The 25,045-nt window shown below is 37.8% G+C and overlaps 3 protein-coding genes across 8 annotated transcripts; all 3 read right to left on the bottom strand.

The window, feature by feature from the left end:
- Positions 1 to 865: 865 nt before the first annotated feature.
- On the bottom strand, positions 866 to 5,856 carry LOC112568193 (cholecystokinin receptor type A-like). Of its 3 annotated transcripts, XM_025245363.1 has the most exons (4): positions 5,720 to 5,797; positions 4,342 to 4,442; positions 3,012 to 4,050; positions 866 to 2,584 (listed from the first exon to the last, which is right to left on the bottom strand). In XM_025245363.1, the coding sequence occupies exons 2-4, from the start codon at positions 4,385 to 4,387 to the stop codon at positions 2,419 to 2,421; spliced, it is 1,251 nt and encodes a 416-aa protein (XP_025101148.1). In that variant the 5' UTR covers positions 4,388 to 4,442; positions 5,720 to 5,797; the 3' UTR covers positions 866 to 2,418. The 3 variants fall into 3 exon arrangements, with proteins under 3 accessions (XP_025101148.1, XP_025101150.1, XP_025101149.1); XM_025245365.1 differs by lacking the exon at positions 4,342 to 4,442 and having other exon boundaries at positions 5,720 to 5,856; XM_025245364.1 differs by lacking the exon at positions 5,720 to 5,797 and having other exon boundaries at positions 4,342 to 4,927.
- A 353-nt stretch (positions 5,857 to 6,209) lies between these two features.
- LOC112568204 lies at positions 6,210 to 9,334 on the bottom strand. Its single transcript, XM_025245377.1, has 4 exons — positions 9,197 to 9,334; positions 8,728 to 8,828; positions 7,391 to 8,417; positions 6,210 to 6,970 (listed from the first exon to the last, which is right to left on the bottom strand). The coding sequence occupies exons 2-4, from the start codon at positions 8,771 to 8,773 to the stop codon at positions 6,793 to 6,795; spliced, it is 1,251 nt and encodes a 416-aa protein (XP_025101162.1). The 5' UTR covers positions 8,774 to 8,828; positions 9,197 to 9,334; the 3' UTR covers positions 6,210 to 6,792.
- A 6,026-nt stretch (positions 9,335 to 15,360) lies between these two features.
- LOC112568886 (cholecystokinin receptor type A-like) lies at positions 15,361 to 24,512 on the bottom strand. Of its 4 annotated transcripts, XM_025246399.1 has the most exons (6): positions 24,264 to 24,512; positions 22,236 to 23,805; positions 20,852 to 21,896; positions 19,904 to 20,415; positions 17,481 to 18,528; positions 15,361 to 17,089 (listed from the first exon to the last, which is right to left on the bottom strand). In XM_025246399.1, the coding sequence occupies exons 2-4, from the start codon at positions 22,267 to 22,269 to the stop codon at positions 20,250 to 20,252; spliced, it is 1,245 nt and encodes a 414-aa protein (XP_025102184.1). In that variant the 5' UTR covers positions 22,270 to 23,805; positions 24,264 to 24,512; the 3' UTR covers positions 15,361 to 17,089; positions 17,481 to 18,528; positions 19,904 to 20,249. The 4 variants fall into 4 exon arrangements, with proteins under 4 accessions (XP_025102184.1, XP_025102182.1, XP_025102181.1 ...); XM_025246397.1 differs by lacking the exons at positions 22,236 to 23,805; positions 24,264 to 24,512 and having other exon boundaries at positions 15,361 to 16,402; positions 16,440 to 17,089; positions 20,852 to 22,126; XM_025246396.1 differs by lacking the exons at positions 22,236 to 23,805; positions 24,264 to 24,512 and having other exon boundaries at positions 20,852 to 22,126.
- Between the last annotated feature and the right edge of the window lie 533 nt (positions 24,513 to 25,045).

Genomic DNA, 25,045 nt, shown 5'->3' with positions numbered 1-25,045 from the left:
TTCCGGTCTTCAGTTCATCTGTTTGATGGGATCCGGTGACATTTTGCGTGATCAAATTTGAATTATCTGACGGTTGGAATCCAACAGTTGTGTTTATTACTGATGAAGAAACATGTAACATTACTGGCATTTCGAGTGACAGATGCTCATTTGAAAGACTGTTTTGTGGCATCTTCTCAGTAGCATCCCCTGAGGATGTTTCTGGACTGGAAATGACACCGAAGTTATCGTTCTTTGCATCTGAGTTAGAATCGTTGATCTGGGAATCAGAGGCTTGCTGTGGCTGGCAATGATTGAAAGAAAATTGACTGTCCTTCGATTGCTGCCCTTGATAATCTTTATTTAGCTTGTTCCCTCCCATTCTCTTGCGCTTCATTTTTAATTTTTGAACTTTGCAAACGATGTGGATGTAGCAGACCATGAGTGTGACCATTATTACAGCAAAACATGTATTTCGTTTTATCCATGGCGACTCACGGTATTGTTCCTCTATAAAACAAGTCACAGACGATCCCTTCAGTCGTGTCTTGCCATGAAGGATCAAAGAGGGAGATGTAAGCAATACAGTGATCATCAGAACTATCGGTAGAATGACCATTGCATGTCGGTGTGTGATCTGTCTCTTGAGAGGACAACAGATCCTGCGATGGCGATCAATGGCCACACAAACTATCAAACAGATGGACATGATCGTAGGGAGTCTCCAGCAACCTTGAATAAATTTGCATGTTGGGTTATCCACTGAGTCGTAATAGTGTCTGAGATGAAAAATCACCAAGGGCAGACTGAAGACATTAGTAAATAAGTCACACACGGCAATGGCGAGGATAAACACTCTCGAAGCACTTTTAGGGAAACGCTTGAGATAAACAGAGAAGACGAGCAGGTTTCCAGGTACACCGACCACAATCAGAGTAACAAGAAGCACGATTGTTGGCAAAAGTTTTTCAAAGAGTATCTTGCTCAATTCTTCCATGGTTTTTTGGCCGCTAAAAATCATCCTTTTGATTTTTCTTTTTCTCTCTCCTGAATATATAGTTTTTAGATATTTTTTCCCATGACGCAGATTATACATGAAAGTCTTCCGTTCTGGACGATGTGTAGCTGATTGTCTTCGACAAGAACCGCTTGCGTTCACAAACGGATTTAGATTAGGAGATTAAAAGAAGTTCATGGAGTAAATTTAAAAAAATGGATTAAGTTTCATAAGGATTCTAACCATGTTAAGTTGAAAACTTGCCAGATAAGCACGTGAGGACTTGAAAGTGAGTGGGAAGGCGACCGACACTTGAAGACCCATCTTAAGACCTCACATGTAACCTAGCTAAGACTCCGGACGTAAGCTCTGTCTTAGACCTTGCTTTGCAGGAAACAGGATGGAAGGATACTGAGGAAGTTACACAAGCCCTGGTCAGAACAAATGCTCGAGTGGAACTGACAATAACTAGACAAATAATACTAGAAGGTTTCGTGGAACTCCTATAGCAACCTCTGCACCAATAAACTCGTCGGTGTGCAGAAGACTTAGAAACAGCTGTCTGCTCGGTTCTTCAAGACTCCTTTCAATATCTACAGGCAGCCATGTTTAACCACTTTCTTCTGTACTTTATTCACTTGTTCTTTTTATCTTTGCTCAAAAGAGGTTGATTATATTGTTAAAATTTATCATCTTCTCAGTTCAGTGTAGTCTGCTGTTTGAATTAGTATTTGGTACAGCTGCAGACAAGCTTCGTTGTAAAACTTAACAACATTTTGGTATTTTTCTTTTCAAAAGCTCATAATTGCCTAATTTGTATGCCTTATACTCACATTACTTTGAGGTAACATACTTCAAGTCACAAACGGATAATAATTAAAATAAATGCAATGAAATGGTAAAGTTTCAAAAATTTCCTTTTATGGTGTCGACAGACATACCTCATGAATAAAACATTTGTTTCAACTGATTTTCTTCGCCGACTGACGCAGATAGAAAGAGCAAAGGAAGTTGAGTAAGTGAATATCTGAAAATCAAGGCTGGGATGTGAACTCGGACATTACGTTGCATGTGGAGGAAGCAAAAAAAGAAAAGAAAAAAAACCTACAAAAAACCCAACAATACAAAAACTAGTCTTTACATGTATTTTGCATAATATCTATATTAAATAAATCTTTATTTTTTAACTTTGATTTTTTTCTTTGAAGAGCTTTCAAGAGCAAAAGTGTGGGTCGCAAGCCATATGTGAAAGTTTAAGTTCACGTGTTCTACTTCATACATTAACACACACACACACAGAGGCTCTTTAATTCAATCATTCCTTCTTTCATTTTATTACTTTTTTCATGGAGTCCGGAGATTTTTTTTAATTTATTTATAATTTGGTTAACATTAGTAAGTCAGTGAACTGTCATAATTAACTACCAGTCGTAATAAGACATTCAAAAATTTAAAAACTGTCGAAAGTGTAAGCGAAATTTAGGATTAAAGTAAAGGTAGATGAAGGGGTTGATGGTGCTTTTTAAGCTCGGAAGATAAGTCTTCGTGACAATCAAGTTCATGACCCAGATGTTCAAGTCCGTCTCGTAAAATAGTTCAGGGAAACCTCTGCAAACAAAAAGGAAAAAAGTTATCTCAATTATTTAACTTAAAAACATTTCGATCTGGCGTACACATTATATGATATGCTATTTGTTTTATGGCATTTTAGGAAACATTTATAACAAGCTTCCCACACACGCAAACATCCATAGACACAGTCTCGTAAGTGTTCGTTTTTACATAAATCTATTAATAAATCAAAGGAGTACAAGGAATGTCAAGACCATTAATGACATATTCACATTGATGTCTGTACAATGCTCAATGTGTGTGTGAGAGAGTAAGAGAGAGAGAAAGAGGGACATGGAAATTGTTCTTATTCTCATTCACTAAAAAAAAAAAAAAATAAAAAAATAAAAACAAAACTCATCACACATCTATGTTAAGAACGCGTTTTCAAAAAATATCACTCTATACAGGTACATGTGCTTACGTCAAGATTATAGACGGCAGGTAACAGACGACAGTTGTGATGGTCAGTACAAACATGACAAGAGTTGTCTTTGAGGCCAGAAGTTTCCTTGACTGATGTACCCTGACACTCGTCCTACGTCTTGCTGGTAGCGAAGACACACTGGGGTCCTCTACCAAAATCTCTCCGGCTCCACCTTCTGGCTGGGCAACACATCGCTCCTCGTCACGTGACTCTACATAACTGTGTGATGTATTTTCGGCTTCCTCCTCAGATCTTCTACCTGAGATTGAAGAAGACACGACGGACAGGCCAGTTTCTTTCTGACCACCACCACACGCAAGGTTCTCACGAAATCTCTTATTCTGCTGCTTGACTCGATACAGGATGTGACCGTAGGAACCCACCGTCAGGGTGAGGCCAACGACAAAGTACACTGCCAGAACAATACCCTCAGTACGTTTGACAAGGTATCCGGGAAACTCTCTCTGAAAGCCGCAGTGTTTGACAGTTAGACCAGTCGTGGTAGCAAACTGTACTCCTGTGTAGAAGGCAACAAAAGGAAATGTTGCTATGGCGGTCAGGATGACTGGCACAACCAAGAGGAAGGTCGCTTGTCGTGCATCCAGCTGAGGTCTAAGAGGCTGACACACTCGACGTCGACGATCCAGACTCGCACACACCAACACAAAGTAAGAAACATAGAGAGGGATTCTCAGCACCAAGTATGTAATGGTACAAAAAGCTGGACTGCTGATGGTGTACATGTGGCGATAATACACGAGATTCACAGGAAGCGCAGAAAGATTGACCAAGAAATCGCACATGGCCATGGTCATCACAAACACACGTGTGGCGCTGGTCTTGAACTTCCTGAGGTACACGAGGAAGACGAGGAGGTTTCCGAGAACACCCACACAGTTCAAAAGCGTGAACAAAATTGTCGATGGGAGAATTTTCTGAAACAACTCAGAATTTAGTTTGTCCACATCCATTTTTGTTGTGAAGACAGTTACCGGTGAAGCTGAACTATTAATGTGGCCCATGCATATGTTGATTTCTGAAATGAAGAAAATTTATTTGAACTTGCGATCAGACTGTGTCATACAACTTACATAAATTTTCCAATATTATTATAAGTGTAAACTTTCTTTATATACTACTTTACGCTGAGATTTTAAATTAGAAGGCCATTACATACAATATAAGATGTACAATAAATTTCAAAATAAAATCATGATCACTACACAAGCCCTTAACATGTAAAATGTATTCGCTGGGATATTGTAGTAGCCGAACATCATCCTTCACTCAAGACAATAATGTGTAGATACAAGAGTAAATGACAAACCGTGTTGAGCATGGTCAAATTCGCATGAACTGTTTATTTCCATCATCGGTTACAGGTGGTGCTGCTGATGAAACACTGATGATTGCCTAACACACCTGAAACTGTTTTAGTAATTGGCTTTGTTAAATTATCCAGCTGTCTGTCCAAAGTTTTGATCATTTGGCTCAAAATCACTGGTTTCTTCTAATCTTGACACACGCTTTCAATTACAAAACAATCTTTAATGTGTGTGTTTGTATGTTCTTACTAATCGACTGAAATACTACAATGAGTTTAAGATTCTAACATCTCTTCAAATATATAATATCTGACACCGATGTTTAAGGTAAATTGTAATAAATATATATTCGTTTGGGATTTTATTTGTGTATACATTGTGTAAATAAAAATTTTATTTTTTTTCCTTAAGACTTACTTGTCGATCTTAGTTCTACATCCCGAACAGTTACAATCTTTCATTTCAATTTAGTACGAAAAATATTTTATTTTAAGAATCACATATGTAAATGTAATGAGAACATCGTACAACATATGGTTTCTTTTGTGCAGGTTTATATTTAGAAATATTTTAAACCAACGGTCGAAGTGTTCCACCGCGGGCATTAGCCGCAAAGTTTTATCTGAAAATAACTTCCGGGCTAAGGATGATTCAGGAAAATGTATCATGGTTTGATTTCCACGTTACCCACACATACAAGTGTTCGTGCTAACAAGCATGCAAGCTTCCACAGAACTAGTCTATGAACAGCAACCACTTTACATGTTGGTCCTGATGACATCGGGCTCCTCAGTATGTCATGAAACTAGTTTGAACTTTTAAGGAGGTGTTTACCCCTTAAAATGTCAGCTTGTAACAAAGTCTAAGACTCTGGTTATCCAAGTAAACAGCCTTCAATTACGAAGTAATTATGTTTACAAAGCATATTGCTTCTTAACGTCCTGTTTGAAAATATATTAAATTATGACAATTAATGAGTAGAGGTTAGTTTGTGGAAACGCTTAAGACAGGGTTACTGGTAATCTGATGGTAACTACATCTCTAGTATACAGAGCTTTGGAAGCAGTTTAGTAAAATATATATTTAAAATTAACTTTTAATTATCACTTTGACTTTTCAACTCAGTTACTAGTTAAAAGACACCGACTTCAATCTAAGGGGTTACTAGCAAGATTTTGGAAAAAGCTTTTCAAAGAATGACGACTATTATTTGAAATTGTCTCGTCGACATGAAGGCATTTTTTTCTCTTTTGTCATCATTAAAATAAGCGAACTTTAAGTGCTGCAGCTTTAGGAAATGATACCAGAGTAGATAGAATTTGTACATAATGGATGATCCAGTGCAATCATAATAATCTAATACAAACGATTGATACTTACATTATAAGGTCGAAATGTATAGAGTATGGTGTGATGTGCAATGCAGACAGCTCTCTAAATACTAAACTGTTGTTGATACATTTCCTTTCATACGAATTCAAAGTATAAGCTCAGGAACAGATGTGCCATGCCCTTCCTTTGCGGCTGATTTGCGGTGGATTAAATTCGTGGCTGGTGTCCACAGACTGACTTAAATATTGAGACTAAATTGTTTGCTAGGTTGCATAAAAGGTTTATAAAAGTAAACCAGTTAAAAGGCTTTCTTAAGTTTACTGACTTTGCTAAGTTTGTTTTGAATTTCCATTTGAGTTCAGTGTCTTAGAATTGATGTTTGACTTCACATGCGCACCAGCCAACAGCAACTTTAGAAGTAATAACCCAAGGATTCAAAACATACTAACACACAATCTTAACATCTATAAACAAACCGGAAATCATACAGTGATAAGCTTTATTCAAATATGTAGCTTATTGCTTTCAGGCTGAAACAGTTTAATAAAAATAATACATTTCACGAAATTGTGTACTCTAATAAATAAAAATTAGAAGCTCTAACCAGACTATTGAAATACTTGAACTAGACAATACTCAGTTAGAAGTAATTTAACGAATTTCTATAGTAATTAGCTTGATGTCTTTGTAACTATTGAAACTTTACAGTCGACTAAGCTCTTGTGACTAAATACCCGAATTCATAGGAGCTTGGAGAAAATATGGTGAGAAGCAATTTTCCAACAAAACATTACAAGATTTGAACTTTATTCCTAACATGCAATGAAATGTAAATAAAACTCACGGTTAAGCACTATAAAAATTATGATAAAAACTGAAGTAAATTGATGACAGAAGACAAGAGCAAAGTTCCAGCAGTTGCCAGTATAATTCTATATAATTCATAATTGAATACACTGTACAATTGTTAAGACCTGACTAAATCATACAAATGATAATTAGACATGTTAAACACAATGTGCAGACACCAACAGAAATTAACTGATATTAACTATAGATATGTATGGAAACACACGTTAGCTTTAGAAGGCTACCTTAACGGTCAAAATAAATCGTGTGTTCTAGTGACACCTCCTGAAATTGAGAATCTCTCGACAGTGTAATCGGAATTTGGGATTAAAGTAAAGGTAGATGAACGGGGTGACGGCGCTTCTTACGGTCGGTAGATAAACAGACGTGACACTCAAGTTCATGACCCAGAAGTTCAAGTCCGGCTCGAAAAGTAGTTCAGGGAAACCTCTGCAAACACAAGTAAACTAATGGTAGTACGATTAATGTCATTGTGTCACTTGATACCGAACTTGGTAATATTTCAAACTAAAATTTTTTTATATGTTTTTTCTTCTTTGGACATGCGCACATTTGTACGAACCTTCCTCCCTTCCTCCCCGCACTTACGCAGTCTCGTAATTCAATGTATCTGTGTGTGTGTATATATATATATAACTAGCAGTGATATGAAACAAAAGTAATGAATATTTTTAATTGTAGATATATCCAACTTAATTCTTTTATTTGCTTATATATATATGTGTATGTGTGTAAGAGAGAGAAAGAGATGGAAATGGTTTCTCATTATCATAGTATAAGTCCAACTTAAACAAATTCATTTGCATCCCCCGAAAGGTAACTTCTTTCCACCCGATGACATATACTTACTTAGAGATTATATAAGGCGTGAGGCAGACGACAGTTGTGATGGTCAGTACAAACATGACAAGAGTTGTCTTTGAGGCCAGAAGCTTCCTCGAATGATGTACCCCGACACTCGTCCTATGTCTTGCTGGTAGCGGATGACTTGCTGATACACTGAGGTCCTCTGCCATCAGCTCACTGGCTCCACCTTCTGGCCGAGTGACACATCTCTCCTCATCAATTGACTCTTCAATGTCTTCTGTTGTATTTTCGTCTTCCTTTTCTGATCTTCTGCCTGAGGTTGAAAATGACATCACGGAAAGGCCCGTTTCTTGCTGACCAACACCACACCTTAAGTTCTTACAAAATTTCTTACTCTGTTGCTTTACGTGATACAGGATGTGACCGTAGGAACCCACTATCAGGGTAAAGCTGACGACACAGTACACTGCCAGAACAATGCCCTCGGCAAGTTTGACAGAGTCTCCTGGAAACTCTCTCTGAAAGCCGCACTTTCTGCCAGTTATACCAGTTGTGGTATTAAACTGCATTCCTGTGTAGAAGGCTACAAAAGGAAATGTTCCTATGGTGGACACGATGAATGGCACACCCAAGAGGAAGGTTGCTTGTCGGGCATCCAGCTGAGGTCTGAGAGGCTGACACACACGACGTCGACGATCCAGACTCGCACACACCAACACCAGGTAAGAAAAAACCGCAGGGGTTCTCATCACCAAGTATGCAATAGTACAAAAAGCTGGGTTGCTGATGGTGTACATGTGGCGATAATACACTAGATGAACAGGAAGCACAGAAAGATTGACCAAGAAATCGCACATGGCCATGGTCATCACGAACACACGTGTGGCGCTGGTCTTGAACTTCCTGAGGTACACAAGGAAGACGAAAAGGTTCCCGGGAACACCCACGCAGTTTAAAAGTGTGAACAAAGTTGTCGATAGAAGAATTTTCTGAAAAAGCTCAGAATTTAGTTTGTAGAGATCCCTTTTGGTTGTGAAGTTATTAAGGTGTCCAACGCATATGTTGAATTCTAAAGTGAAGAAAATATGTTTGAACATTGTTTAAACTTGCGACCAAACTATGTCATACAAATACATAATTATTGTAATGTTATTATAAGTTTAAACGCATCTTTAGTTGCGAGTTTGTGCTGGGATTTTAAGAATAAATACCATTACTTACATTACAAAATGTACCGTAAATTTTGTAAGGACAAAATAAATGTATGCTCACTGCACACACCTTAAACATGTAAAATGTGTTTGAGAGGATATTGTAGTAACCTGAAATCCTTTTAAATTAAAGTCACTAATGTGTGGATATAGGAGTAAATGACAAACCGTGTTGAGCAATGCCAAACTCGCATGAACTGTTCATTTCCATCATCGTTTACAGTAGGTGCTGCTATTGAAAAACTGCTAATTGCCTGGCACACCTGAAACTGTTTTAATAATGGGCTTTAATAAATTAGCCAGCTATCTTTCCAAAGTTATGATTGTTTGGCTCAAAACCATTGTTTTCTTCTAATCTTTGCATTAAGTAAGGGCAAAAGAGGGGCAGGTTTCCTAAGACACCGACTGCAATCTAATAGGTTAGCAGCAAGATGTGTTAAAAAGGCTTTTTAAAGAATTACCACTGCCATTAGACATTGTCTTGTCGACATGCAGACATTTTTTCTTTTTATTTTCAATTAAATAAGAGAATTTTCAGTGCTACAGCCTTGGGAGAAGGTATCAGCTTAGATAGAATGTGTACCAACTAGATGGTCTAGCGCAATTATAATATACAATACAACAAAATAATACTTACATTACAGAAGAGAAATGTATAGAGAATCGTGCAATGTGCAATGCAGACAAGTCTCAAAATACTAAACAGATGTTGATACACTTCCTTTCATAGAAACGCAGAGTATGAACTCAGGAAAAGATGTGCCACGCCCTTCCTTTGCGGCTGATTGTCTTCATGATCAAGTGCTGGTGACCGCAGACTGACTTACATATGGAGACTAAAGTATTGTTTGCTGGGATGCATAAAAGGTCTATAAAAATAAAACATTTAAAAGGCATTTACAGTGTGGAATCAAACCAACTACTGTGGATATTTGTCAGTTGAACAATGCCTAATCCAATAGAGTTGTCAGAACTTCTTCATTTTAATGAAGTAGAAAACATTTTTTTCTAAATATGTATATTTTTTTTAATAAACTGTTTCTTTTTCAAGCTGATAAAATACACGTTTATTTTGATTAATCTTTTTATTTCTCTTTAGATAATTGTGCTTCGTCTTATAAATGTCAGATTGTGTCTGTGCATGTCTGGAATCTCAACATGTAGCTGTTGGTAGTACATTTCTTTATCAGGGTTAGGGGGACACCCTGGGATTAACATATGAATGTGTTATTTCAACCATTGGTGCTTAACACTGATGTGTATAATTTACTGTGAATATTTTCTTCAAGCATCTGAAACCTGTTTAGATGAGTCTCAAAAAGCCGACGTGCCATCTGTAAACTTGTTATCAAAGACTTTTACCTCGGAGAGAGGGATTTACTGTTATGTGGTTAGTTTGGTTTTTTTGTTGTTGTTTTTTTTTTTGTCTAGTTGAGTTCAGAATTTTTGTTGAATACTTTCTTTCTAATATTACATTTTTAATTCAGATTTTTCTTGGTGTTTTTATGTATAATTCTGTTATTCTGTATATGACAGGTATTAATAACACTTTATCAAGGGACTAAGAATATTTTATGTAACTTTCCCCATCAGGAGTCTGTCAACGTAGGTAGTAAGAGTTGTGTTATGTCTGTCATCTACAGCCACATTACCGAGGATAATGTTTCATTTTTATTCAGAAAATATTAAAACTCAAGAATAGGGTTTTATGAATAGTCGATGAGTTAAAGATTTCTTTTGCACCTTATATAAACTTTAACAACAATAACAGTAACAACCAACTTTATTAAAACTTTGATAACTTTGATATATTAAAACTTTGATATCTTCGCACCATTATCAGGTAATTTGAAGGTCCATGTGTCAGTAGAGTGATAGGAAACTTTTCCAATACCTGTGTTTGTTACATAGCTTGTAATCCTAACCCGGATAGATAAATCTGCTACTTATTACTATTCAAAACAGACTAACACAGAATCTTAACATCTATAAACAAAAAGAAAATCATGCAGTGATAAGCTTTATTCAAATACATAGCTTATTAACATTAGGTTGAAACAGTTTACTAAAAATAATACGTCTCACGAAATTATATTCTATCTAATTGGAAAAAATGTAGAAGCTCTGACCAAACTATTGAAAAAGTTGAACTAGACAATATTTAGTTAGAAGTAATTTAATGAATTTCCACTGTAGTTAGCTTGATGTCTGTCTAGCTATTCAAACTTTACCGATCGACCAAGCTATTGTAAATAAATAATTCGGGTATTTATTCACAATATCTTGGTGGACTGATAGAAGCTTAAAAAAATAGGGTAGCAGGATGAGAACCAATGTTTTTATTACATATACCCCATGAGAAAACTCTAGTCTTTAACACCTTTCAAACAAACTTCAAGATTTTAGCTTTATTCCTGACATGCAAAATAATGTAATATAATACAACTCACATTTTAGCACTGTTAAAATTATGATAAAAACAGCAGTAAATTGATAACAGAAGACAAGATGAATTAGGTAAAGCAAAGTTGGAACAGTTGCCAGTATAATTCTACTTCAGGTTATTTCTGTGTCTTTGCACAATATGAATCCACGACTGTAACTAGTGATCATTTCCCACTACCTTGCGACAATTTTGTTTCCCTACTTCAAACATTTGAACACACAGCCATAAAACAAGAAATACCAATGGGTGCACACAGAATCTTCACCTAGTCCCCAGGTAGTCAGCACAAGATAGCAAATTACCATCCTTTGACTGCTAGCCCACCCACGGGTGTGGGGCTGATATGAGACTTATTCTCCTCCAGTGTTTTTCATTAAACAAAGATGCTTAAAACAGAATACACTTAAGTTTTCGTAAAACTGTAAACTTGATGTAGAGATAAAAATATAAATGGTACAAAACTATGTACATAGTTACACAAGTATACAAACAGAAATAAACTGATATTAGCTACAGATATATATGGACACGCACACGTTAGCTTTAGAAAGCTACCTTGACGGCCAAAATAAATCGGGTGTCCTAGTGACACCTCCTGAAATTGAGAATTTGTCGACAGTGTAATCGGAATTTGGGATTAAAGTAAAGGTAGATGAACGGGGTGATGGCGCTTCTTAAGGTCGGAAGATAAACAGATGTGATACCCAAGTTCATGACCCAGAAGTTCAAGTCCGGCTCGTAAAATAGTTCAGTGAAACCTCTGCAAACAAGAGAAAACTAATGGTAGTACAATGAATGTCATTGGGTCACTTGATACCGAACACAATAATATTTTAAACTAAATATACTCTATAGGTGTTTTTTTCTCTTTTTAACATCCACACATTTAAATGAATCTCCTCCCCCGCACTCACACATACACATGTAGTCCCGTATTTCAATGTATATCTATATGTATAATTAGCAGTGATATATAAATTTATGACGAATATTTGCTCATTAATATGAGCAACGTTCGTTCGTTTACTTGTTTATATTAGTGTGAGAGAGAGTGTGTGTAAGAGAGAGAAAAAGAAATAGTTTTATATTATTATATAAATCACACTTATGCACATACATTTACATCTCCCCAAAAGTAATCTCTTTCCACACGAGGACATATACTTACGTCCATATTATATAAGGCGTGAGACAGACGACAGTTGTGATGGTCAGTACAAACATGACCAGAGTTGTTTTTGAGGCCAGAAGCTTCCTCGACTGATGTACCCTGAGACTCATCCTATGTCCTGCTGGTAGCGGATGACTTGCAGACACACTGGGGTCCTCTGTCATCATCTCTGTGGCTCCACCTTCTGGCTGATCGACACATCTCTCTCCGTCACGTGACTCCACGTAGTCTTCTGTTGTATTATCGACTTTTTCTTCTGATCTTCTGCCTAAAAATGGAGACGATATCACGGACAAACCTGTTTCTTGTTGACCACCGGCACACCTTAGGTTCTGACCAAGTCTCTTACGCTGCTGCTTGACACGATGCAGGATGTGACCGTAGGAACCCACCAACAGGGTGAGGCCGACGACACAGTACACTGCCAGAACAATACCCTCCGCGATTTTTACAAATTCTCCAGGAAACTCTCTTTGAAATCCGCACTTTCTGACAGTTAGACCAGTCGTGGTTGTAAACTGCATTCCTGTGTAGAAGGCAACAAAAGGAAACGTTGCTATGGCGGACAGGATGAATGGCACAACCAAGAGGAAGGTCGCTTGTCGTGCATCCAGCTGAGGTCTGAGAGGCTGACACACGCGATGTCGACGATCCAGACTCGCACACACCAACACAAAGCAAGAAATATAGACAGGGATTCTCAGCAGCAGGTATGTTATAGTACAAAAGGTAGGGCTGCTGATGGTGTACATGTGGCGATAATACACTAGATGCACAGGAAGCGCAGAAAGATTGACCAAGAAATCGCACATGGCCATGGTCATCACAAACACACGTGTGGCGCTGGTCTTGAACTTCCTCAGGTACACGAGGAAGACGAAGAGGTTGCCGGGAACACCCACACAGTTAAAAATGGTGAACAAAATTGTCGAGGAAAGAATTTTCTGAAACAGCTCAACATTCAGTTTGTCCACATCCTTTGTGGTTGTGAAGACAGTTTCCGGTGAAGCTGAACTATTTATCTGCCCCGTGCATATGTTGAATTCTAAAATGAAGAAAATGTGTTTGAACTTAAGACCAAACTTAACTTAAGACAACTTACTAAAATATCGTAATGTTATTATAACTTAAACGTACCTTTGTATGTTACTTTAAGCTAAGATAGAAAGTTTAGCAATTCTGAAGACAAAATAAAATCGTGCTCTCTGCTCAAACCTGTGTAAAATGTATTCGATAGAATATTGAACTAACTGAACATGATTCTAGACTAAATACACTAATGTGTAGAAAACAAGAGTAAAAGATAAACCATCTTTACCTGGATTGAACGCACAGGAACCATTTGTCTCCATCAGACTTTATAAGTGGTGCAGCTCTTGAAACACTGCTGATTGCCTGTAAAATGAGCGATCCACATGTATCATTCACTTTTAACGAACCTGCATTGTTTATGGGATATGTGGAAACCAACCAGTTTACGAGAGACTATTGGTCAATCCTTAAATTGATAGAATCCTACCCTGTGATACTTTCATAAAATTGTAGGTTCGATGTACCTGCGAGGTTTAGACGAATCTCAGATAATAAATAAACAAAGATGGACCGGGATTTAACACAACCATGGGAAGGATAACCACTCTCTCAGTAATGCCACTGAAATGATTCAGGTAGACAACAAAGGTGAAGCTTTCCTGGGACACAGAGCGCAGTATCCGCTGATTTAAACAGAGTGTTGGGGTATGTTTAACCTGTCACATTTTTTATTCGAATATTGTCACTGTATGTACCTTTCCGACTTTTTCTCTTCTCTAAGATAATTACTTAAGTAGCTACCTGTGTAGATAGAATTCGTACATACAGTATAAGCTAGTCCAATCATAATAATCTAATACAAACGCTTGATACTTACATCACGGAGTAGAAATGTACAGAGAATGGCGTAAAGCAGACAGGCCTCAGTACAAATACTTAAACTAACCGGATGTCACCAGTTGGGAGATTTTCCTTTTATGGTATCGACAAAGTATGAACATTACAGAAGATTTAGCACGCACTTCCTTTTCGGAGGATAATCAGCTGATTGTCTTCGTGTGCTGTCTCAATTTCTTCTACTTTTCTAATTAAACTTGTTATGAATATTCCAGTTCCCACTTGACATCAGCGACTTAAGATTTATTTTGGACTTCACATGCACACCAGCCAAAGGCAGCTTTGGATATTAAGTCGGCAACAGTTTAATTGTAAGACCTCTTCTGTAATCTCCCCCAGCCTTTGGATGGGAAACATTTCTCAGCCCACAGCCAGCGAAAACCATGTTGATGAGGTAATATCATGAAATCCAAGTATAAAGATGGCTAGGAGTCTTATTTTCATTTGAACTAAAAACAACAGAAAGGCTGTCGTCTCGTGAGGGTCAACGAGGAAAGTAGATGATGGGGCCTTTACATGGCTTTCTACTATATTTCTCCATTCACTATACCATTTTGATGTTTAGTTTCTCTCAGCAGATGAAGTGACTAGCTGATCACAGGACAGTAAAGTTGATTCGGCTTTTGTTGAGCGTGTCTACAGCAAAACAGACTGAATATCCTAGACAGGAGATTGGCGAAGCAGTTTTTAGAAGGAAAGCATCAACATCACAAATATCAGCTGTTGACAAAACGCTAGTCTTTAACACTTCCCCTCTAAACGATTTTATACCTTTTAAACATGCAATAAAATGTAATATAATACAACTTACACTTGCTTGCTTTCTAATAAAAAAGATTATGATGAACAGCAGTAAATTGCTAACAGAAAGCAAACTACTTTCGGTTCAGCAGAGTACAATCCGATATACTTTATAATTATATACAACTGACTACAAATGATACTTAGCCAGCATGTCAAGCACAAGGTGTGGAGATCAGTATCAAACACTGTTTTATACATGATTAACATCCACATTCTGGGCTGGAATGAATGTAAGGTGTTAAAGATATCCTTCAATCTCTTGTCTTTGCTGTGTATATGGACTTCTTCTCCTGAGAAACGAATACCGAAAGCTGTCCTAGTCCAGAGTTGTGCACGTGGCTTCTTGGTCAAGTACAGATGGAGTGGTTCTTTTGGGTTCTTTTTTTTCTACCAGTCAAAGAATTCCTACCTTTCTCAGGTAGCCCCAAATCTGGTCCCGAAGTCCATGGAATTTCACGAAGATGGCTGACGGTCCTAAAGTCTGTTGTCACTGTCTGAGCCCTTGCTTCGAAGCTCTTTAACCCACGCCTTCCTACTTTCTCTCAAATCTCTTCTTCTGACCAAAAACTCATTCATTATTCAGATGAGGTCTTCTATTTCATGCATTCTCACACAAAGGCTCTGTAATTTATTCATTTCTTCTTTGATTTTTTTTCTTTTTTCCTTGGAGGCCGAAGATTTTTCCTTATTTATTTTTAATTTACTTAACATTAGTAAGCTAGCTACTTGACAAAAAATGTATAGTTTATTTATCATGTTTCTTGTGAATGATAGTATGAAATTTTGTCGTGGTAGCAAGTGCTTCATCCTACAAGCCCATAACACTCTAGTCAAAGGAAAGTAACTCTTTACAAACAAAAAGCATTATAGATTACGTCCCCTTCCCGTTGCAGGAAGCTTTGCAGTTTTCACTGACACACTAAAGAGCTAGAGTGGTTGCTTTATTTCCGTCTAAAATTTAAAGTTTAAAGCAGAGCTTAGAAATTAATGTAAATAAATATATTCCTGTGTTCATGAAAAGCAAAATCTTTATACACACACGCACACACAAAACCAGACACTAACACAAATGTATACTTAATATATTTCCAGTCATTTTTGCTTAAATGCACAAATAAGTTAGAAGACGTGTGCATGCCCAAAATATACATCAACAAATTCAAGATTTATCTAACGGTTAGTGATAAGTCTCATACAAATACATTGTTCACTTTCCTCAGGTTGAAACAACAGTTTCTTAAAAAATAAAATTTGAAAAATTCGTCTGCAGTATTATTGATATTAGAAAAATCTTTAAAACTTGAATAAACAATTGAATTTGTTGACAGAGAATTCTTATATAAAAACGATTTCCCTCCAGTAATTCGTATGATGCATGTCTTTACTACTCGACCTCCTATAGTCAATACCTACCTGAATAAACATCATATTGGGAAAAAAGAAGTTAAACATTATCATTACAACTGTTAGACCCTAAGAAATATCTTCTACACCTCGCCACCAAACAACCACACATTATTACTTCTATACAAAACTGGAATCTAACATGATACAACTTTTACTTGCTCACTTTCAGAGACGACTACATTGTGATAAAGAGACAAAAGTAAATAATCAACAAGACCGGCTACATATTAAGGAAGGTTATTACAGCCATCAGAGTACAATCCTATATACTTTATAATCACATAGAACTGGCTAGCCCTGACTGCACATTGATATTGATAATTGAACAACATGTCAAAAACAATGTGTTGACAAACATTAAACAGTTCCCTGCTCGGCCTGTTGGAGACAAGCATTACATCTGGAGTCTGGGCGAGAACACATGTAAAGAAAATATAATTGGTGTTTAAACGACAGACTTGTAACTGAGGACCGAGAACATTTTTATAAAAATATAAAGTGACAGAACACTAGGCACACAGTTACACAAGTATGCAAATATTTATACAAAAATATAACAACTACATTACTAAACAGTGGTGATAAACTACTGGTCGTAGTGAGACATCTAGAAATTGAGAATCTGTCGACAGTGTGAGCGGAATAATGGATTAAAGTAAAAGTAAATGAAAGGGGTGATGGTGCTTCTTAGGGTAGGAAGATATATGCCAGTGATACTCAAGTTCATGACCCAGGCCTTCGTGTTTGGCTCGTAAACAGTTTCAGGTAAACCTCTGTAAACACAACAAAACTTGTGGTAGTACAATGAATGTCATTGTCAATGAATGCCACAGTCGGTAACTTTTCAAACTAAAGATTTTTTAAAGCCTTTTTCCATCTCTTTGACAGCCACACATTTATACTATCCCCATATCCCCCCACACAGTCTCGTAATTCAATGCGTATATATGTATATGAATAGCAGTAATATTAAACAAAAACTTATAATAAATATTTTTACATGTAGATATGTACAATGTATGTTGGTTTGCTTGTGCGTGCGTGTGTTTGCGTGTTTGTCGGGGATATGAAAATGGTTTTACATTATCATATAAATCACACTAAAATAAATTCATTTACAAACCCCCAAAAGAAATCTCTTTCCACACGAGGACATGTACTTACGTCCAGATTATATAAGGCGTGAGGCAGACGACAGTTGTGATGGTCAGTACAAACATGACAAGAGTTGTCTTTGAGGCCAGAAGATTCCTAGACTGATGTACCCCGACAGTCATTCTTCGTCTTGCTGGTAGTGGATAACTTCCAGACACACTGGGGTCCTCTAACATCAGCTCTCTGGCTCCACCTTCTGTCTGATCGACACATCTCTCCTCGTCACGTGACTCTACACAGTCTTCTGTTGTATTTTGGACTTCCTCTTCTAATCTTCTACCTGAGATCGGAGACGATTTCACGGACAGACTTGTTTCTTCCTGACCACCGTCACTCGTTAGGTTCTGACTAAGTCTCTTACTCTGCTGCTTGACCCGATACAGGATGTGACCGTAGGAACCCACTATCAGGGCGAGGCCGACGACACAGTACACTGCCAGAACAATGCCCTCGGCAAGTTTGACAAAATCTCCGGGAAACTCTCTCTGAAAGCCGCATTTTCTGACATTTATACCAGTCGTTGTAGTAAACTTTATTCCTGTGAAGAAGGACACAAAAGGAAACGTTGCTATGGCGGTCATGATGAATATCAAAATTAATATGAAGATCGCTTGTCGTGCATCCAGCTGAGGTCTGAGAGGTTGACACACGCGACGTCTACGATCCAGACTCGCACACACCAACACCAGGTAAGAAACAACCAAAGGAATTCTCATCACCAAGTATACAATAGTACAAAAAGCTGGGCAACTGATGGTGTACATGTGGCGATAATACACTAGTCTCACAGGAAGCGCAGAAAGATTGACCAAGAAATCGCTCATGGCCATGGTCATCACGAACACACGTGTGGCGCTGGTCTTGAACTTCCTGAGGTACACGAGGAAGACGAAGAGGTTGCCGGGAACACCCACACAGTTAATGATGGTGAACAAAATTGTCGACGAAAGAATTTTCTGAAACAGCTCAACATTCAGTTTTTCCACATCCTTTGTGGTTGTGAAGACAATTTCCGGTGAAGCTGAACTATTTATCTGCCACGTGCATACGTTGATTTCTAAAATGAAGGAAATTTGTTTGAACTTAAAACCAGGACATGCTATACAAGTTACTAAAATATAGAATATTGTACTAATTGAACATCATTCTAGACTAAATACACTAATGTGTGGAAAACAAGAGTAAAAGATAAACCATTTTTACCAGGATTGAAAGCCCAGGAACCATTTGTCTCCATCAGACTTTATAAGTGGTACAGCTCAAATTATGAACATTACAGAAGACATAGGACAAACTTCCTTTTCGGCGGATGTTCAGCTGATTGTCTTCGGCGAAAAGTGTTGGTGTCTGAAGACTACCTCGCATTTGGAGACAACCTTCTATGTGCTGTCTCAAGTTCATCGACTTTACTAATCAAACTTGTTATGAATATTCCAGTTCCCACTTGACATCAGCGACTTAAGATTTATTGTGGACTTCGCGTGCACATCAGCCAAAGGCAGCTTTGGATATTAAGTCGGAAATATGTAAGCCTCTCATGTAACCTCGCCCAGCCTTTTAATGGGAAACATTTCTCAGCCCACAGCCAGCGAAACCCATGTTGATGAGGTAATATCATGAAATCCAAGTATAAAGATATCTAGGAGTCTTATTTTCCTTGAACTAAAAACAACAGAAAGGCTGTCGTCTCGCGAGGGTCAACGAGGAAAGCAGATGATGGGGCCTTTACATGGCTTTCTACTATATTTCACCATTCGCTTTACCATGATGTTTAGTTTCTTTCAACAGATGAAGTGACTAGCTGATCACAAGAAAGTAAAGTTAATTCGGCTTTTGTTGAGCATGTCTACAGCAAACAAACTTAATGTCCTAGACAGGAGATTGGCGAAGAAGTTTGTAGAAAAAGAGCATCAACATCACAAATGTCAGCTGTTGACAAAACTCTAGTCTTTAACACTTCCCCTCTAAACGACTTTATACCTTTTAAACATGCAATAAAATGTAATATAATTCAACTTACACTTGCTTGCTTTCTAATAAAAAAGATTATGATGAACACCAGTCCATTGCTAACAGAAAGCAAACTACTTTCGGTTCAGCAGAGTACAATCCGATATACTTTATAATTATATACAACTGACTACAAATGATATTTAGCCAACATTTCAAACACAAGGTGTGGACATCAATATCAAACACTATTTTGTACACGATTAACATCCCGATTCTGTGCTGCAATGCATGTAAGGTCTTAAAAATATCCTTAAATCTCTTGTCTTTGCTGTGTATATGGACTTCTTCTCTTGAGAAACGTTTACCGAAAGCTGTCCTAGTCCAGAGTTGTGCACGTGGCTTCTTGTACAAGTACAGATGGAGATGTTTTTTTTTTTTTGAATTCTCTTTTTCTACCAGTGAAGGCAAAGAATTCCTACCTTTCTCAGGTAGCCCCAAATCTGGTCCCGAAGTCCATGGAATTTCACGAAGACAGCTGACAGTCCTAAAGTCTGTTGTCACTGTCTGACTCCTTGCTTCGAAGTTCTTTAACCCACGCCTTCCTACTTTCTCTCAATTCTCTTCTGCTGACTAAAAACTCATTCATTATTTCTGTTTCATACATTCTCACATACACATACAGGCTCTGTAATTTATTCATTTCTTCGTTGATTTTTTTCGTTTTTCCTTGGAGACTTGACATTTTTTCCTTATTTCTTTTTAATTTAGTTAGCATTAGTAAGCTAGCTGAAGTGTCATAATAATCTACTGGTCGTAGTGAAACATTCAAAAATTGAGAAACTGTCGAAAGTGTAGGCGAAATGTAGGATTAAAGTAAAGGTAGATGAAGGGGTTAATGGTGCTTCTTAGGCTCGGAAGATAAGTCCTCGTGACTCTCAGGTTAATGACCCAGGAACTAACTTGTGGCCCATAAACAGTTTCAGGGAAAGCTCTGTAAATAAAAAGGAAAAAAATTGAACACCATTTTTTAACTTGAAAACATTTCGAAATAACATATAGGTATGATATAACGTATGATATGCTATTTATTTTATGGCATTTCAACTTATTTTTATAAAAATATTTATAACAAACGCCCGACACACGCAACACACATAGTCACAGTCTCGTAAATGTGTGCGTTTTTAAATAAAGCTATAAATATATCCATAAAAGTAAATCAAAGTAGTAACACAATTACAAGCCCTGTAATGACATATTCACATTGATATCTGTACAGTGTTCGACTTGTGTGTAAGTAAGAGAGAGAGGGGGACAGAAAAGGTTTCATTCTCAATAAAAAAATATTAAAAAAATCAACAAATCACACATCTAGGATAAAAACCTGTTTTTTAAAAATATCTCTTTATACGCATTCATGTGCTTACGTCCAGATTAAATAAGGCACGAGACAGACGACAGTTGTGATGGTCAGTACAAACAGGACAAGAGTTGTCTTTGAGGCCAGAAGCTTCCTCGACTGATGAACCCTGACACTCGTCCCACTTCTTGCTTGTAGAGGATGAATTGTAGACACACTGGGGTCCTCTGACATCAGCTCTCTGGCTCCACCTACAGACCGAGTGACACATCTCTCCTCGTCACGTGACTCTGTATAGCTATATGTTGTATTTTCAACTTCCTCTTCTGTCCGTCTAACTGAGATTGAAGACACCACGGACAGACCTGTTTCTTGCTGACCACCGTCACTCGTTAGGTTCTGACTAAGTCTCTTACTCTGCTGCTTGAGTCGATACAGGATGTGAACATAAGAACCCACCATCAGGGTGAGGCTGAAGATAAAGTACACTGCCAAAACAATGCCCTCGGCACGTTTGACAAAGGCTCCGGGAAACTCTCTCTGAAAGCCGCACTTTCTGACAGTTAGACCAGTCGTGGTAGTAAAGTGCATTCCTGTGTAGAAGGAAACAAAAGGAAATGTTGCTATGGCGGTCAGGATGAATATCAAAATTAAGATCATGGTCGCTTGTCTTGCATCCAGCTGAGGTCTGAGAGGCTGACACACTCGACGTCTACGATCCAGACTCGCACACACCAATACCAGGTAAGAAACAATCACAGGGATTCTCAGAACCAGGTATGTACTAGTACAAAAAGCTGGGCTGCTGATGGTGTACATGTGGCGATAATACACGAGATTCACAGGAAGCGCAGAAAGATTGACCAAGAAATCGCACATGGCCATGGTCATCACGAACACACGTGTGGCGCTGGTCTTGAACTTCCTGAGGTACACGAGGAAGACGAAGAGGTTGCCGGGGACACCCACGCAGTTTAAGAAGCTGAACAAAATTATCGATGAAAGAATTTTCTGAAACAACTCGACACTTAACTTGTCCACATCCTTTTTGGTTGTGAAGACAGTTTCCGGTGAAGATGAACTATTTATGTGCGCCATGCATATGTTGAATTCTAAAATGAAGAAATTGTGTTTGAACTTAAGAGTAGACCATGTCATACAACTTACTAAAATATCGAATGTTATTATAACTTTAACTGTACCTTTATATTTTTCTTTACGCTAAGATAGAAAAGCATTATAATTATTTTACAGAACTGTCTAATACTAAGTGCCTAATTCCTTTAAAATAAACAGGATATGCAATTCTGAATTAAAAATTGAATCGTGCTCTTTGCTCAAACCTTTAACGTATAAAATGTATTCGATAGGATATTGTAGTAATTGAACATGATTCTAGACTAAATATACTAATGTGTAGAAAACAAGAGTCAAAGATAAACAGTTTTTACCAGGATTGAGCTCACAGGAACCATTTATCTCCATCAGACTCTGTAGGTAGTGCGGCTCATGAGACACTGCTGACTGTGGGCTCACCTAAAACTGTTTTATTAGTCGGCTTTCTTAAAAATATATAATATCTTATACTTAGTACTTCAAAACTCACTTAAGATGCTTTCTGAAGTAGAATAGAGTCAACAATCATGTCAAGCTATGCGTAAATAAATAAATAAGATTTGACACGTCTTACGGATTGTGGTTGACTTGCAGCTGATGGTCTAATAATAATCTAATACAAACGCTTGATACTTACATCACTGAGTAGAAATGTACAGAGAATGGCGTAATACAGACAGACCTCAGTACAAATACTTAAACTAACCGGATGTCAACAGTTGGGAGGTTTTCCTTTTATGGTATCCACAATGTATGAACATTACAGAAGACTTAGGACAAACTTCCTTATTGGCGGATGTTCAGCTGATTGTCTTCGGGGAAAAGTGTTGGTGTCTGCCGACTGACTCGCGTTTGGAGGCAACCTTCTATGTGCTGTCTCAACTTCCTCTTCTACTTTTCTAATTAAACTTGTGATGAACATTCCAGTTCCCACTTGACATCAGAGACTTAAAATTTATTTTTGACTTCGCATGCACACCAGCCAAAGGCAGCTTTGGATATTAAGTCGGAAACATGTAAGCCTCTCATGTAACCTCGCCAAGCCTTTGGATGGGAAACATTTCTGATCCCACACACAGCTAAAACCATATTTATGTGGTAATATCATGAAATCCAAGTATAAAGATGGCTAGGAGTTTTATTTTTCCATGAACTGAAACCAACTGAAAGTTGGACATTAGACCATAGGCTGTCGTCTCGCGAGGGTCAACGAGAAGGTAGATGATGGGACCTTTACATTGCTTTCTGCTATATTTCTCTGTTCGCTATACCATTTTGATGTTTAGTTTCTCTCAACAGATGAAGTGATCAACTGATCACAGGACAGTAAAGTCGATTCGGTTCTTGAGCCTGTCTACAGCAATATAGACTTAATGTCCTAGACAGTCATTAGTAAGAGAAGCTTCACTCCATCGCTCGCCGCAAGCTAGAAGGTTCGCTCATAATCCTCATGCTTATCCCAAGTAAATGCACATTTGTTCCTTCTTTTAATTTTAATTTAGCAATAACAGCTTCAAAATATGTAGCAAACTTTACAGTTTGATATGAAAAGGCAGCTCTTAAAATATGACACCAAAGTATTCTTTTTTGTAGCTTGCTGTTTAGGAATCAACAGTTCTTTTTACAATCAAGTCTTCAGACAAACCATGTTTACCTTTTTCCATTGCTTTTTTATATTTACATTTTATTACCTTTAAGAATCTAGCTGTTATAGTAAGTTATTGGTAAAAGTAAGAGATCCCGGAATTAAGAAACTGTCGACAATGTGAGCGGAATTTTTGATTAAAATAAAGGTAGATGAAGGGGTTGATGGTGCTTCTCAAGCTCGGAAGATAAACGGATGCGACGCCCAGGTTCATGACCCAGGGGCTTACATCTTGCTCGTATAAGGTGTCGGGGAAATATCTGTAAACACGCAAGAGTATAGTAAATATCATAATAGATTAAAATATCTGTTATACCTAACACTAACCCTATACTTAAATATGTCATAAACACTTATATTCATGAACAAAAATATTGTAAGTGTATCGATCAGAATAGTTTATTTATTTATAAGAAAAGAGTTATGAAAAAACAATCGTCAGATCATACACATTTTTAAATATATATATATATATATTTTTTGAGTAATATATATATTCACACAAATACCTCCATCCGTACATTTCTTACTGCCGACGTCTGAGCTTGAGTGTATATTTATCTGTGTGAATGTGTGTGCGTGAGTGCACGCGCCTGTGTATAAAGGTTATGGAAGGTGTCATGCATTTCCGTAAGAGCAAAAAGTAATTAAATCAGTTTTAAATACAATTATACCATGAAAGGTAATAGTTTTCTACAAAAGCAAAGTCTATGCTTACGTCCAGATTATAAAAGGCGCGAGACAGACGACAGTTGTGATGGTCAGTACGAACATGACAAGAGTTGTCTTTGAGGCCAGAAGCTTCCTCGTCTGATTTACTCCGAGATTCATCTCACTTCTTCCTGGCCGGGCAACACTTGAAGACACACTGGACCCCTCTACCTTCTGATCTCTGTTTTCACATTCCACCCAATCGACACACGTTTCCTGGTCACCTGACTCTCCAAAGTCTGTCGTATTTTCAACTTTTTCCTCTAATTTCTACTTGTGTTTGATGAAATCGTCTCCAACATTCTCGGGTCAGGCTGACCAAAGTCACGTGTGATTTTTTTATATGATTGAAAGGTCCGCCGCTTGATACGATGGAGGATGTTGACGTAAGAACCAACCGAAAGGGTCAGACCAACGGTACAGTACACTCCCAGAAGAATGCCCTCAACTAGCTTCAAAATGTCTCCAGGAAATTCTGTTTGAAAGCTGCATTTTCTGACAGTTAGACCAAATGTTGTGGTAAACTCCATTCCTGTGTAGAAGGCTACAAAAGGGAACGTTGCCAGGGCGACAAGGCCAACCGGAACGACCAAGGTGAAGGTGGCTTGTCGTGAGGTCAACTGTCGTCTGAAAGGTTGACACACACGACGACGACGATCCAGATTGACACACACCAACACCAGGCAGGAAAGATAGAGAGGAAATCGCAACACTAAGTATTTGATCGCACAAAAGGCGTGGCTGGCGATGGTGTATGTGTGACGATAATACACAAGTAGAAGAGGAATC

Source organism: Pomacea canaliculata, linkage group LG7 (genome assembly GCF_003073045.1).
Source record: "Pomacea canaliculata isolate SZHN2017 linkage group LG7, ASM307304v1, whole genome shotgun sequence".
In the NCBI taxonomy this organism is placed as follows: Eukaryota; Metazoa; Mollusca; class Gastropoda; order Architaenioglossa; family Ampullariidae; genus Pomacea; species Pomacea canaliculata.
Note: the sequence above shows the minus strand (reverse complement) of the source record. Positions and strands in the feature narration are given on the sequence as shown.

Excerpts from the sequence above, each read along its gene's own strand:
- LOC112568193 (XM_025245363.1), bottom strand. The coding sequence starts at position 4,387 with ATGATGGAAATAAACAGTTCATGCGAATTTGACCATGCTCAACACG. Across the intron at positions 4,051-4,341 it reads ATTTGACCATGCTCAACACG|AAATCAACATATGCATGGGC; the intron begins GTTTGTCATTTA and ends TCTTCATTTCAG. Across the intron at positions 2,585-3,011 it reads CTGCCGTCTATAATCTTGAC|AGGTTTCCCTGAACTATTTT; the intron begins GTAAGCACATGT and ends TTTTGTTTGCAG.
- LOC112568886 (XM_025246396.1), bottom strand. The coding sequence starts at position 21,942 with ATGACATGGTCTACTCTTAAGTTCAAACACAATTTCTTCATTTTAGAA. Across the intron at positions 20,416-20,851 it reads GTGCCTTATTTAATCTGGAC|AGCTTTCCCTGAAACTGTTT; the intron begins GTAAGCACATGA and ends TTTTATTTACAG.
- LOC112568204 (XM_025245377.1), bottom strand. The coding sequence starts at position 8,773 with ATGATGGAAATGAACAGTTCATGCGAGTTTGGCATTGCTCAACACG. Across the intron at positions 8,418-8,727 it reads GTTTGGCATTGCTCAACACG|AATTCAACATATGCGTTGGA; the intron begins GTTTGTCATTTA and ends TCTTCACTTTAG. Across the intron at positions 6,971-7,390 it reads ACGCCTTATATAATCTCTAA|AGGTTTCCCTGAACTACTTT; the intron begins GTAAGTATATGT and ends TTGTGTTTGCAG.